General features: G+C 56.6%; 1 protein-coding gene and 1 long non-coding RNA gene across 2 annotated transcripts; both read left to right on the top strand.

The window, feature by feature from the left end:
- The first annotated feature begins 10 nt into the window (after nucleotides 1-10).
- LOC103816122 (uncharacterized) lies at nucleotides 11-1152 on the top strand. The gene is made up of 3 exons (XR_624895.4): nucleotides 11-297; nucleotides 453-565; nucleotides 761-1152. It is a non-coding gene; the product is annotated as an uncharacterized LOC103816122 (long non-coding RNA).
- A 2927-nt stretch (nucleotides 1153-4079) lies between these two features.
- On the top strand, nucleotides 4080-13572 carry NOX5 (NADPH oxidase 5; the record flags this gene model as incomplete). Its single annotated transcript, XM_050987692.1, is given in 16 exon segments — nucleotides 4080-4199; nucleotides 4326-4476; nucleotides 5420-5630; nucleotides 5910-6234; nucleotides 6724-6877; nucleotides 7462-7634; nucleotides 8052-8234; nucleotides 8647-8779; nucleotides 9102-9244; nucleotides 9806-9847; nucleotides 10123-10247; nucleotides 11060-11144; nucleotides 11355-11454; nucleotides 11560-11704; nucleotides 11706-11724; nucleotides 13442-13572. Coding segments are annotated over 16 exon segments (2240 nt in total), but the record flags the coding sequence as incomplete, so codon positions are not given.
- Between the last annotated feature and the right edge of the window lie 14 nt (nucleotides 13573-13586).

Genomic DNA, 13586 nt, shown 5'->3' with positions numbered 1-13586 from the left:
TTTCCCACTGGGAAAGGGGAGACTGGGGTGGGATATTGGGAAGGAATTCCTGGCTGGGCTGGAATTCGCAGGGCTCCATCCCTGAGATGTCCAAGGTGGGCTTGGAGCAGCCTGGGATGGTGGGAATGATCCCAGCCCGAGGAACGGGATGAGCTTGAAGCTCCTTCCCATCCCAAACCATTCCCTGCTCCCGGATCCTTTTCCAGGTGCTGCAGGATGAGGATCCAAACCCAGAGCTGCTCTTTTCCAAGGGTTTGGGATTTCCAAACTGTTCCCATCAGGTGGAGCAGAACTCAGGTAAAAAGTGCTTTGATTCCTTCTAAAATCCCTGTTTATCCCTTCCTGCTTTCCCGGGAAAACACAGGGCTGGAAAATCCCATAGAGCTGTTGGAAGGCATCAAGGGAATGCTGAAAATCCTTGGGAAACTTGATTTTATCCATGTGTTTTACAGGACAGGATGCAGACAAAGTCTGAGCTGTGAGCACGGAAAAATTCCAGGAACATGGATAAAACCGGCAGGAATTGCGTTGGGAATGGGACGGGAAAAGCTGGATCCAACTCCAGGTAAAAATTCCGACTTCAGAAAAGAAAACTGCAAAATGTTCCTTTTTTTGGGATGTTTGAGGGGTTTAGGGTGGAAGTTTGGGATTGGCTGAGAAATCCTTGATTGGAATGAATATTCCAAACTTTTTGAATCTTCTGGGATTTGGGGATGAGGCAGAATCGGATTTGAGCTCTGTTTGAACTTCTCCTTTCCAGGTGTGTCCAGAGGTGGCTCCTGGGCTGAATCTTCAGGAACTTTTCACGGAATTTCTGCTCCTGGTGCTGTTGAAAACCTCTGGAAAAGGACTTTTCTCCTGGGAAAAAAATATTTCTGGGACAAGCTGGGATTTCAAAGGAATTTCTGGGAATCCAGAGCGGCTTTTTCCTTTGTTTTTTCCCAAGAAAAATGTGGATTTTGGTTGTTTTGAAGGTGCAGAAAATTCCTTTTTGTTTCATTACTGAGGGAATTTATTCCCAGTTCCAAGGCAAAAATCCATGTTTAAAGCTGCTCCCGTCGTTGTTTGTATTCCAGGGGTTTGGGAATTCAAAGCAAAATGGGAATTGTGGTATTGGGAATAAATCTGAAGGGTTGTTTTCCCAGGGTGCAACTTTTCCTTCTGTGGCTTTTCATTCCTGGAGGTTTTTTCCCTGCTTCGGTTTTGCAGGAATTTCGAATTTGTGGGGTTGGTTTTTAATGGGAATTGTTGGGATTTTTCCTTCCTTGTTTTTATCGGTGATTTGGAATTTATGGGATTGGGTTTTAGCAGGAGTTTGAGGTTTTTTTCCTTGCTTTTTACAGGAATTTTTAATGGGATTTGTGGGGTTTTTCCTGTTTATTTTTAAGAGGAGTTTTGAGTTCGTGGGGTTTGTTTCTACCAGGAATTTTTAATGGAATTCCTGGGATTTTTCCTTGTGTATTTTACCACGAAATTTGAAATTGTTTGGATGCGGTTTTAAGGGGAATTTTCAGTGGGATTTGTCCTGTCCATTTTTACCAGGAATTCTGAATTTATGGAGTTTTTTTCCTTGTTAATTTTTAACAGGAACTTGTGGAGTTTTTTCCTTGTTAATTTTTACCAGGAGTTTTCAGTTTGTGGGATTTTTCCTTGTTTATGTTTAAGAGGAATTTGGAATTGTGGGATTGGGGTTTTTTTTTTCAGGAATTCGAGGTTTTTTTCCTTGGCCATTTTTACAGGAATTTCAAATTGATGGGATTTATTTTTACCAGGAATTTCTGGGATTTTTCCTTGTTTATTTTCCCACGAATTTTGAATTGATGGGATTGGATTTTAGCAGGAATTTTTAATTGAATTTGTGGGATTTTTCCCCTTGTTTTTTTTCCCCCAGGAAATTGCAGTTTTCCCCTTTCTTTTCCCAGGATTCCCTCCTAAATTCCATGGGAATCCTCCCGTTCCTGCCCCACATTCCTGGGGTGGATTCCCATGGAAAATCCCTGGGAATTGTTTGTTCATCCCTTGAACGTCCCTTTGTTTTCCCACACAAAGAATTCCTTCTTTTTCTTGGGAACGACTCCCAGCTCTGCCCAGCTGGGAATGGAAAACTTCCCAGAATTCCCCAAATTCCCACCCTCAGCATTCCCAGCTGGGGAACTTTGGGATGAAACAAATCCCTGGGATCCAGGAATTGCATGGAAAACACCCTTGGGATTCCACAAGAATTTCCAGTCTGTGGTTTAACTCCTTAAAATCGGAATTTTGCAGCATTCCAGGGAAAAAATTGGGAAAATCTGACAAGAAAATGAGGAAAAGATGGAGGTAAAAAATAAGGAAGGACACTCTGAGATGGCTCCAAAATTCCCTAAAATCAGTTGGAAAATGTTATTCCCATTTTTTAAATATTATCATTAAATTAATTTTCTTTTTCATGGAAAAATTTGTGGAATAATTGCAATGTTCCTAATTTTTCTAATGGAATATTCCAAGATTTTCCTGCTTTATTGGCCTGGATTAGTGGGAGAATTTGGTAAAATGCCCCAAAAATTCCAGACGAGTTAAAAGTCCAAGGAATTTTGGGATAATCCTTCAGAATTTAGGGAGAAGGGGTGGAAAATGTGGAAAAATTGAATAAATTTGAAGGAAGAATTCAAGGAAAATTTGGGAATTGGGGGAGGTTTCCTGTGAAAAACAGGGATTGAATTCCTCAGGATGAGCAAATCCTTTGGAATCCAAGGAAAACTTGGGAATGGAGTGTGGTTCCTGGAAGAAACAGGAATGAAAGGAATTAAATTCCTCAGAGAACCAGGGAATCCAGGGAAAATGTGGGAAAAACAGGGATTGAATTCCTCAGAATGAGCAAATCCCGTGGAATCCAAGGGAAAATTGGGAATGGAGCTCCCATTGCTGCCAGCCCCCATTCCCACCTGGAATTCCCATTCCTTGGAGCCCCAAATCCCACGTGGAGCAGAAGAATTCCTGGATTTCTCCCTATGGATGCACCTGGATGTGGCACAAAGAGCTGGAGAAGCAGCAGGAAAAGGAGGGAACGGCTCCATCCCAGGGAAGACCTTTGGGATCCCAGAAATACCGGGATAAAGGCACGGAGATCCCGGGAAAAGGCTGGGTTTGGGATAGGACAGGGCTGGATTTAATCCAGTTCATCCTGAGATCCTGGGGGTGTTTGGAATTTTCTGGGATCGGTCCCGTGCTCCAGCAGCTCCTGATGGTTATTCCAGGTGGGACCCGGGGGCTTGGATGCCTCTGGAATGTGGGAATCGGGAATGTTTGTGCCTGGATCTGCTCCTGACATTCCCATGGCAACCTGGTCCCAGGCGGATTCATTCCGGAGGGAATCAAAGGATGGAGGCTGGGGAAGACATTCCCGGTGTGTTCCTGACGGGCCGGAGTCCGGGAGTGCATCCCGTGAATGGCGGCTCCAGATGGATTTGGCAGGAACACAATTCCCGAGGGATGGGTGGGACAGGGAATGTCCAATGCAGGGATTGGCAAAGGGATAAACAACAGCTGGAAAAAGCGGGATCGGGACAGGCCCCGGAGCTGGGCGGGATTTGGGAAGGGAGGGATAATGGGAATGAGGAGGGAGCAGGGATTTGGGATTTATCCCAGCCGGACCCATCCCGCTCCTTGGGAACACTGCGGGCTTTTCCAGGATTTCCCGTTGGAGTGTCCCAGTTGGAGGTGAACGGGAGAGGCTGGAGATGGGAAAAGGCTCCTGGAACTTGGATTTTCCTTTGGATCCTGGGGAAATCTGGGATGCTGGGAAGTGCTGATGGATTTCATGGAGCGTGGAGGGTTGGAGGAATTTTGGAGGGAATGGGAATGGGAGATGATGCCTGCTCAGGTTTCCTGGGAAAAAGGAATCCCCAGGGATGCTCCCATGGGTCCCGTGATTATCCCAGGAATTGGGCTCGGCAGCTCCATGAAAATTTGGGATTTCATGGAATGCAGCTGATCCCTGCAGGATCCAGCTTTGGGACGTTCCATGCCGGGAGCTCTCTGGAGCGAGGCTGGGAGATCCCAAAAAGGGATTGTTGGGATTTAGGGATCAATCCGGAACCATGGGAACAGCGGCGGATGCGGAGTGGCTGCGCTGGGTGAGCAAGAAATTTGGGAATGTCGCTGGGAAGGAGAAGGAGATCAGCCTGGAAGAGTTCAAATCCGCCCTGCAGGTCAAGGAGGTCAGGGATCCGTGGGAAGAGGGAATGGGATCCGTGGGAAGAGGGGAGGGATCAGTGGGAATTCCCTGATCCATAGGAACGTTCCTGATTCCCTGCTCCATGGGAACATTCCCGCTTTTCCCGCAGTCCTTCTTTGCCGAGAGGTTTTTTGCGCTCTTCGATTCCGACGGGAGCGGCTCCCTGAGCCGGGAGGAGCTGCTGGGATCCCTGCGCCGGCTGCTCCGCGGGAATTCCACGGAAAAGCTCCGCTTCCTCTTCCAGGTGTACGACGTGGACGGTGAGAGGAGAAAAATGGGATTCGTTGGGGTTTTTTGGGATAGATTTGGGATTTGGTCTTCTCTGAGCATCCGGCTTTGGCTGGCATGAGGCTGCTGCCCTCGTTCCATGTGGGAATGGGAAAATTCCTGTGGGAAGACAAGGATTCCATTGGTCACACTTGGGGATTTTCCATCAGCCAGGGAGAGCAGGATCTGCCCCGCTCCATTCCCAACTCCCCATCCTGCTTTCCTGAAATTCTGGGATGGTTTGGGTTGGAAAAGCTCTCGGAGATCGAATCCAACCATTCCCATGCCCAGCCCTGTCCCCAAGTTCCCTTCCAATGCTGCCCTTTCCATGAAGGAATATTCCCAAAGATCCAACCTGAACCTCCCCTGGATGCCATTCCCATTATCCTGGTTCCTGGGAGTAGATCCTGACTCATCCAGGATTTTCCACTGGAAAATCTGTAGGACTGTGGAATATCGGGATGGAGGTGACTCCGTAGGACTGTGGAATATTGGGATCAATCTGATTCTCCAGGGAGCAGATCCTGACCCAAACAGGTTTTTCCTCCCTGCAAGGAAAATTCCTGGATTGGGACTGGAAAATTGGGATGGAGGAGACTCCATGGGGCTGTGAAATCGGGAAGGAGCTGACTCCATGGGGCTGTGTGATATCAGGATGGAGGTGGCTCCATTGGGCTGTGGAATATCGGGATGGAGGTGACTCTGTGGGTCTGTGGAATATCGGGATGGAGGTGACTGTAGGACTGGAATATCGGGAGGGAGGTGACTGTAGGACTGGAATATCGGGAGGAAGGTGACCGTAGGACTGGAATATCGGGATGGAGGTGACTCCGTAGGGCTGTGGGATATCAGGATGGAGGTGACCGTAGGACTGGAATATCGGGATGGAGGTGACTCCGTAGGGCTGTGGGATATCGGGATTCTCCCGGTTTCCAGGGAGCGGCTCCATCGATGCCGAGGAGCTGCGGGTGGTGCTCCGGGGGTGTCTCCGGGAGAGCTCCCTGGCCCTTCCCGAGGAGCGGCTGGGGGCCCTGAGCCAGGCCCTTCTCCAGGCCCTCGACCGGGACCACAGCGGCTCCATCACCTTCCCGGAGCTCCGGGAGCAGCTGGAAGCGTTTCCGGAACTCCTGGAGAACCTGAGCATCAGGTGGGGAGGAGAGCTCTGGGATTTCTGGGAAAGGATTCCATGGGGAGCCCACAGTGGGGCTGGGAGCAGCTGGAGAGGTTTGGGATTGGAGCAGGGATGGTTTGGGATGGGTGCAGCATTTGGATTTTGGGATGGATGCAGGGATGCTGCCGCTCTGGCTGTAGGGCCGGGTACCACCCCGGGCTGGATACTTCTCCAGCTCCCCATTCCCCATCCAAACACCCCCAAATTCCCATCCAAAACCCCTCCCCAGTTCCCATCCAATTCCCATTTTCCCAGTGCTGCCAGCTGGCTGAAGCCCCCCAGTCCCAGTCCTGCTGAGCCCTGGCTGTGCTGCTTTTCCCGGGAATCCCGCCAGGATCAGCGGGCCGGGATGTGCTGCTTTTCCCGGGAATCCCGCGAGGATCAGCGGGCCGGGACGTGCTGCTTTTCCCGGGAATCCCGCGGGGATCAGCGGGCCCGGCTGTGCTGCCTGGGGGGCTGGGTCGCCACCACGGCGCTCCTGCTCGCCCTGGGGGCTCTGTGGCACCGGGAGCGCGGCCCCGCCCTGGCGCTGGCCCGGGGCTGCGGGCAGAGCCTCAACCTCAACTGCGCCCTGCTGGCCGTGAGTGCCCGCGACACCGAGGGGACACCGGGGGGACACCGGGGGACACCGGGGGACACGGAGGGGAGGGAGCCGGGAAGGCCGGGAGGGTCCCGGGTTAGCAAGGAGGAGTGCTGGCCCAAAGTTTCCTGCTGTTCCCGGCATTTCCCAAGGCCCCCCAACATTTCCCGTTCCCCCTGGAATTTCCCATTGTCTCCCAACATTTCCCGTTCCCCCTGGAATCTCCCCGTGCCTCCCAGTTCCATTTGCCCCTGGTATCTCCGGGTGCCCTGACCCCTTCCCTCGCCTGCTGCCCGTCCCTCTCCCCAGCGCTGTCCCCTGTCCCCTCCCTCGCCCCTGTCCCCGTCCCCTCTCTCGCCCCCTCTTTGCCCCCCGTCCCTGCCCTCACCCCTGCCCCCTCTTTGCCCCCTGCCCCCTCTTTGCCCCCTGCCCCGTCCTCACCCCTGTCGCTGTCCCCTGCCCTGTCCCCGTCCCCGTCGCTGTCCCCAGGCGCTGATGCTGCGGCGCTCTCTGACCTGGCTGCGCTCCACGCCGCTGGCGGAGCTGTTCCCGCTGGAGCTGCACGTGCAGGGCCACGAGCGCGTGGGACACCTGGTGCTGGCCCTGGGGACCGCGCACGCGGGGGCACACCTGGCACAGGCCGGTCAGTGACACGGGACACGGGGACACACCTGGCACAGGAGGGTCAGTGACAGGGGGCACGGGGACACACCTGGCAGAGGCGGTCAGTGACAGGGACACGGGGACACACCTGGCACAGGCCGGTCAGTGTCAGGGGGACACGGGGACAGGGAGCCCAGGGATGCGGGTCATGGCCCGGGATCCCATGGAAGGGGTGTCCGTGTCCCGGGATCCCATGGAAGGGGTGTCCGTGTCCCAAGGAGGGGGGGATGCCGTGGAGGACGGGTGGCCTTGCCGGGGGCACGGGCGGGGACAGGGACATGGCACGGGCAGGGCACGGCCGGCAGCCGCGGGCTGTGATCCCCCTCTAGCGGCTCCCGCCGGACAGCCGAGGTCCCGAGCGGGATCCCAAATCCCGGCATTCCCAAATCCCAGCACCCCACACCCTGGTACCCCCAGTGCCATCCCAGAGCGGGTGCCAGGGCTCTCCCCCCTCTGCTCTCCGTGCCAACAGCCCCGGGACAGGCCCGGGCAGGTCCGGGGCATTCCCGGCAGGGCAGCGGGGGTGGCACGGGTGGCCGAGCTGAGCTGTGCCCGTGTCCCCAGGCCTGGCACAGCGGGACTGGCTGGTGGCCCTGGGCGAGTACGTGCGGCGGGCGCGGCCGGGCGCCGGTGGCGTTGGTGGCACTGCCCCGCAGACCGGGCTGGCGCTGCTGGCGCTGCTCCTGGCCATGCTCGCCTGCTCCAGCCCCTGCGTGCGCCGCGGCGGCCACTTCGAGGTGATCCCATGGGAATTCCCGGCTGGAATGCCGAGGGTGCCGTGGTGGGAAGGGGGAGCACCCCTGGGTGCCCATCCTGGTGGGAGCCCTGGGCACGCCACACTCGCAGTTTGGGGCTCCTGGGATTTGCTTCCCCACGGGACCCAGGGAATGGTTTCCCAGCGCCACAGGGATATTGGGATGGGATTGCCAGAGAAGGTGTGGGTGCTCCTGGATCCCTGGGAGTGTCCCTGGAGCAGCCCTGGGATAGTGGGAGGTGCTGGGATTGGAACTGGATGGGTTTAAGGTCCTTTCCTTATCCCAAACCCCAGAGATTGCAGGATTCCCTTGGGCTGCCTTTTCCAGGAAGCACCATTTGGGTCCAGCACTTCCCATCCTCATTCCTGTTCCCATTCCCATTCCTGTTCCCATTCCCAGGTGTTTTACTGGAGCCACCTCTGCTACATCCCCGTGTGGTTCCTGTTGCTCCTGCACGGTCCCCACTTCTGGAAGTGGTTCCTGATTCCCGGCTCCCTGTTTGTGCTGGAGAAGGTTCTGGGCTGGGTGTGGCGCCGGGCAGGCGATCTGCACATCCTGGAGGCCAAGCTGCTGCCCTCCAAGGTGGGAGTAAATCCCAAATCCCATCCATCCATCCATCCATCCATCCATCCATCTCAAATCCTACCATCCCGTCTCCCACCTCCTCCTGGCACTCTGGGAATGAAGGAACAAACAAACAGGGAAAAGTGGGAGGCCAAAGGAATTCCTTTATTTCCAGGCCTTTTTCCCTGTTTTGTCAAATGAAAACTCACGGAACAAGCGGAGCAGAACAAAAACTCCTGGAACTCGGAGTTTTTTCCCCAAATCCCGTAGTTTGAGCCCAATTTGAACTGGGATTTTGTGCAACACAAACTGGGCAGGGAATGGGGAACAAACCCAGCGGGGGGGCAGAACCCAGAACTTCCTCTGCACAGAAACCAGCGGGAGACATCCTTTGGACATTCCCAGTTTTCCTGCTCCCGTTCTCCTGCAGGTGACCCACCTGGTGATCCAGAGGCCGAAATCCTTCCGCTTCCAGCCGGGGGATTACGTCTACCTGAACGTCCCGGCCATCGCCGCCTACGAGTGGCACCCCTTCTCCATCAGCAGCGCCCCGGAGCAGCCAGGTTCCTCCTGCTCCCTGAAAATCCCCCTGGAATTTTCCCTTAACGCCCCTGGCATCTGCTTCCTGCTCTTGGGATCCGTTTTCCATCCCCAGGATCCGTTTTCCCACCCCTGGGATCCATTTCCCACCCAGGATCCGTTTCCCACCCCTGGAACCCACTTCCCACCCCCAGGATCTGTTTTCCATGCCCACGGTGACGTTTTTCCAGCTCGGATGGGGCTTTTGGAGCGAGCCGGGCTATGGGAGGCAGTTCCATAGGATGAGTTGGGTTTGAAGTTCTTCCCAATCCAGAGAATTCCAGGATTTTGGGATTGATCCCACAGAAACCCTCTGGCTGCACATCCGGGCACGGGGCCAATGGACCACCAAGCTCTACGAGTACTTCCAGCAGCTGGAATTGCACGGCCCGGAGCCGAATCCGCCTGGGAAGAGCCGCAGGGAGCGGAGGAGCCGGCACTGGGAACAGGTGGGATTGTGGGATTGGGATCAGAGCAAAGGGATGGGCACAGATGGATGTGGAGTGGATCCCATGGAGTCATCCCAGCTGGGGAATCCCTCGGGATGAACATTCCCTGCTTGTCCAGCCTTGAAGGATTTGTGTCCCATGGAATGGGAATTTGTGCTCCATGGAATGGGAATTGCTATGACACTCCCTGCTGGAGGCCCAGCAGATCCTGGGAGAGGTGATCCCACTGCTGATTCCAGCCTTTGTTCCCAGGAAGGATCCGTGGCCTCTGGCAGGGATGGAGCAGTGGAGCTGACGGCATTCCGAACCTCCGGAGTTGCTTTCCCGGGAAAGGACCTGGAGCAGGGGGTGAGCACTGCCCCCATCCCAGGGGACAGGGACTGGATCCCAAATGGGATAAAGCTCCTTAAAAAGCTCCTCTTTGGAAAGAAATTCCTTGGATATTATTGCGGCATTGACAGCTGGAATTGTGTGTGCAGCCCGGTGGGAAAACACCCCAAATCCAGGGAATTTTGGGAGTGCTTGGGAAGGGGGGATGGTCACTGCTCCCCTCTCCTGCAGGGCACCGAGCCCGGGGAGAGCCAGCGGAGCTGCAGCGTCAAGGTGAGGATGTTCCCACCTTTCCTAGATCCCGGGAAATGGGCTGGGATCAGCATTCCCACCATCCCATCCCCATTCCCAGCTGCTCCATCCCTGCACATGGATGATGCCACCTGAGGCTGATCCAAACCCTGCCCTGCTGGAAAACTCCAGTCCTTCCCACCCATTCCCTGCTCCCACAAAACCCCGGGAAGATCCCAAATTCCAGGATCCCTTTTGTGCCCTTCTCCTCCACCCGGGAGCTGCTCCAGCCCCTGGAACTGCTGGATCTGTCCCAGTGCTTCCTGGACGGTCCCTACGGAACGCCGAGCCGGCGGATCTTCACCTCGGAGCACGCCGTTCTCATCGGAGCCGGCATCGGGATCACCCCCTTCGCCTCCATCCTGCAGAGCATCATGTTCCGGTGGGTCCCCCTGGAGCCCGGGAACATCCCAGGGATTTGAGATGCACGCCCGGGTGGAGCTGCCCATCCAGTCCTCCATCCTTGGGATTCGTTCCCATGGCCACCGGTGGGGCCTCTCTCGGTGCCAGGGTTTTCCTTGGGAATTTGGGCTGGGGGAAAGGCGCTGGAGGGAGCTTGGCCATGGGCAGGCAGCGGGAGGGAAGGGGAAGGAAAGGTTAGGAAAGAGCAGGAAAAGGAAGGAAGGAGCAGGAATGGGCAGGAAAAGGAAGGAAGGGGAAGGAGAAGGAAGGAAGGGGAAGGAAAAGGAAGGAAGGGGAAGGAAAAGGAAGGAAGGGGAAGGAGAAGGAGGGAAGGGGAAGGAAAGGAAGGAAGGAGGAAGGGAAGGAAGGAAGGGGAGGAAGGAAGGAAGGAAGGGAGGAAAGGAAGGAGGGGAAGGAGAGGAAGGAAGGGGAAGGGAAAGGAAGGAAGGGGAAGGGAGGAAGGAAAGAGGCAGGAAGGAAGGAACGGAGAAAGGAAGAAAAGAGCAGGCCAAGGGAAGGAAGGGGGGAAGGGAGGCAGGACAGAGCAGGAGAAGGAAGGAAAGGGGAAGGAAGAGGAAGGAAAGAGCAGGAAAAGGAAGGAAGGGGAAGGAAAGAGCAGGAAAAGGAAGGAAGGGGAAGGAAAAGGAAGGAAAGAGCAGGAAAAGGAAGGAAGGGGAAGGAAGAGTCAGGAATGGGATAATGGAGTTGGGGAATGGGATCATGGAATTAGGGAATGGGAAGGAATGGGCAGGAGTGGGCAGGAATGGCAGGAAGTGCTGCTCTCCCGTGCAGGTACCGGCGGCGGAAGCAGAGCTGCCCCAGCTGCCGTTTCTCCTGGAGCGAGGAACGGCGGGATGAGGAGATGACGCTCCGGAAGGTGGGAATGGGAACGGGAGCAAGAGGGGATGTGGGATCCAGGCTTGGCCAGGGATGGGGCTACCAGGGTGCTGGGGTGGAGAGCTCGGGAGCATCCCTCAAATCTGGGAGCTTTGGGAAGGGGGGCTGGATCTGGTGCCGGGATCCAGTGCTGGGATCTGGCACCGGGATCCAGGGGGATGCCCAAGCCGAGGCTTTCCCGCCCTGCCAGGTGGATTTCATCTGGATCACGCGGGACCAGCAGCACCTGCAGTGGTTCCTGGGCCTCCTGGCCAAGCTGGAGGCGGAGCAGGCGGAGCTGGAGCCGGGAGGTGAGCGGGAGCATCGGGGTCATTCCCAGGAAAACCCCCATCCCAGCGCAGGCCCTGGAGAGGGGCCGGATCCCGGCGGGCAGCTGGAATGCCTGGGATTGCCAGGGAAGTTCCTGGAGCTGCACCTGTACATGACTTCGGCGCTGGGCAAGGGGGACGTGAAGGCGCTGGGGCTGCAGCTGGCCCTGGACCTGCTGGCGGCCCAGGAGCAGCGGGATTCCATCTCCGGGCTCCGCAGCCGCACCAGCCCGCCGCCCCGACTGGGACAAGGTCAGGAATTGGGAATGGGGGGGGAGGGCGCCGAGGGAGGGATCGGGGAATCGGGGAATGGGATCAGGAAATGGGATCATGGAATCGGGGAACGGGATCATGGAATTGGGGAATGGGATCATGGAATTGGGGAACGGGATCATGGAATGGGATCATGGAATCGGGGAACGGGATCATGGAACGGGATCATGGAACGGGATCATGGAATCGGGGAACGGGATCATGGAATCGGGGAACGGGATCATGGAATCGGGGAACGGGATCATGGAATCGGGGAACGGGATCATGGAATCGGGGAATGGGATCATGGAATCGGGGAACGGGATCATGGAACGGGATCATGGAATCGGGGAACGGGATCATGGAATCAGGGAACGGGATCATGGAATCGGGGAACGGGATCATGGAATGGGATCATGGAATCGGGGAACGGGATCATGGAATGGGATCATGGAACGGGAATCTGGGATATGGAATGGGATCATGGAATTGGGGAATGTGATCATGGAATTGGGGAACGGGATCATGGAATCATGGGATGGGATCAGAAAAATTGGGGAATGGGATCATTGAATTGGGGAATGGGATCCTGGAATAGGGGAATGGGATCAGGGAATCGGGGAACGGAATCATGGAATGAGATCAGAGAACTGGGCAATGGGATCAGGGAATCAGGGAATGGGATCATGGAATTATGGTATGGGATCATGGAAGAGAACTGGGGAACCGGATCATGGAATCGCGGAATGGGATCATGGGATGGGATCGAAAAATCGGGGAATGGGATCATGGATGGATCAGAGAACTGGGGTATGGGATCCGAGAGAACTTGAGGAATGGGATTGTGGAATGGGATCAGAGAATTGGGGAATGGGATCTGGGATGGAGGGGATCAGAGAATCAGGGAATGGGTTGGGAGGAAGGGGAAGATGATCTCATTCCAAGCTCTGAGCTGGGTCAGGGACTGTGGAATCATGGAATGGGATCAGAGGATTGGGGAATGGGATCATGGAACGCGAGGGGAATGGGTTGGGTTAGGAGGGACCCCAAAGGTGACCTCATCCCATCCCTCCTGTCTTGTGGCGGGGATGGCGGGACGGGATGGTGGGATGGGGGGGATGGATGGGGATGGATGGGATGGGACGGCGGGTGGGGCCGGGATGGGGATGGGATAGACGGGATGGCGGGGGTGCTGGGATGGCGGGGGTACGGGGAGAGAGGGGGATGGAGGATGGGTGATGGGCGGATGGCGGGTGCGGGACGGATGGCGGGGCGGGATTGATGGGAGGGATGGGATGGGGATAGGAAACGGGGGATGGCGGGTTGCCGGGACGGCGCGGATGGGGACGGGAGGGATAGGTTCGGGAGGGCGGGTGCCGGGATGGCGATGGATGGGGCGGGATAGGTAGGGAGGCGGGTTGAACGGGATGGGAGTGCGGAGCTTTGGGAGGGGGATGGGATGGGCGGGATGCCGGGGATGGGACGGGATGGCGGGAGGCCGGGATGGCGCACGGGGATGAGGATGGGATGGGTACGGTATGGCGGGTTGACCGGGATGACGGGATGGGATGGCGATGGATTGCCGGGCGGGGAGTGGACGGGGATGGGCGGGATCGGGATGGCGGATGCGGGATGCCGGGATGGGATGGGATGGGATGGGATGGGATGGCGGGAGGATGGATGGCGGGGGCGGATGCCGGGGCGCTGCCGTTGCCAGGTGGCTGGGGCGGGTGGGCGTGTGAGCGGCGCGGAGGCGGTGCGGGGTGTCGGTGTGCCTGTGCGCTCAGCGGGGCTGGCCCGGGCCCTCCGCCCGTCTCTGCCCGCCGCCCTCGGCATCCGCTTCTGCCGGTGAGCGCCCTCTG

This window comes from Serinus canaria, unplaced genomic scaffold (assembly GCF_022539315.1).
Source record: "Serinus canaria isolate serCan28SL12 unplaced genomic scaffold, serCan2020 HiC_scaffold_123, whole genome shotgun sequence".
In the NCBI taxonomy this organism is placed as follows: Eukaryota; Metazoa; Chordata; class Aves; order Passeriformes; family Fringillidae; genus Serinus; species Serinus canaria.
This window is presented reverse-complemented; position numbering and strand designations above follow the sequence as displayed.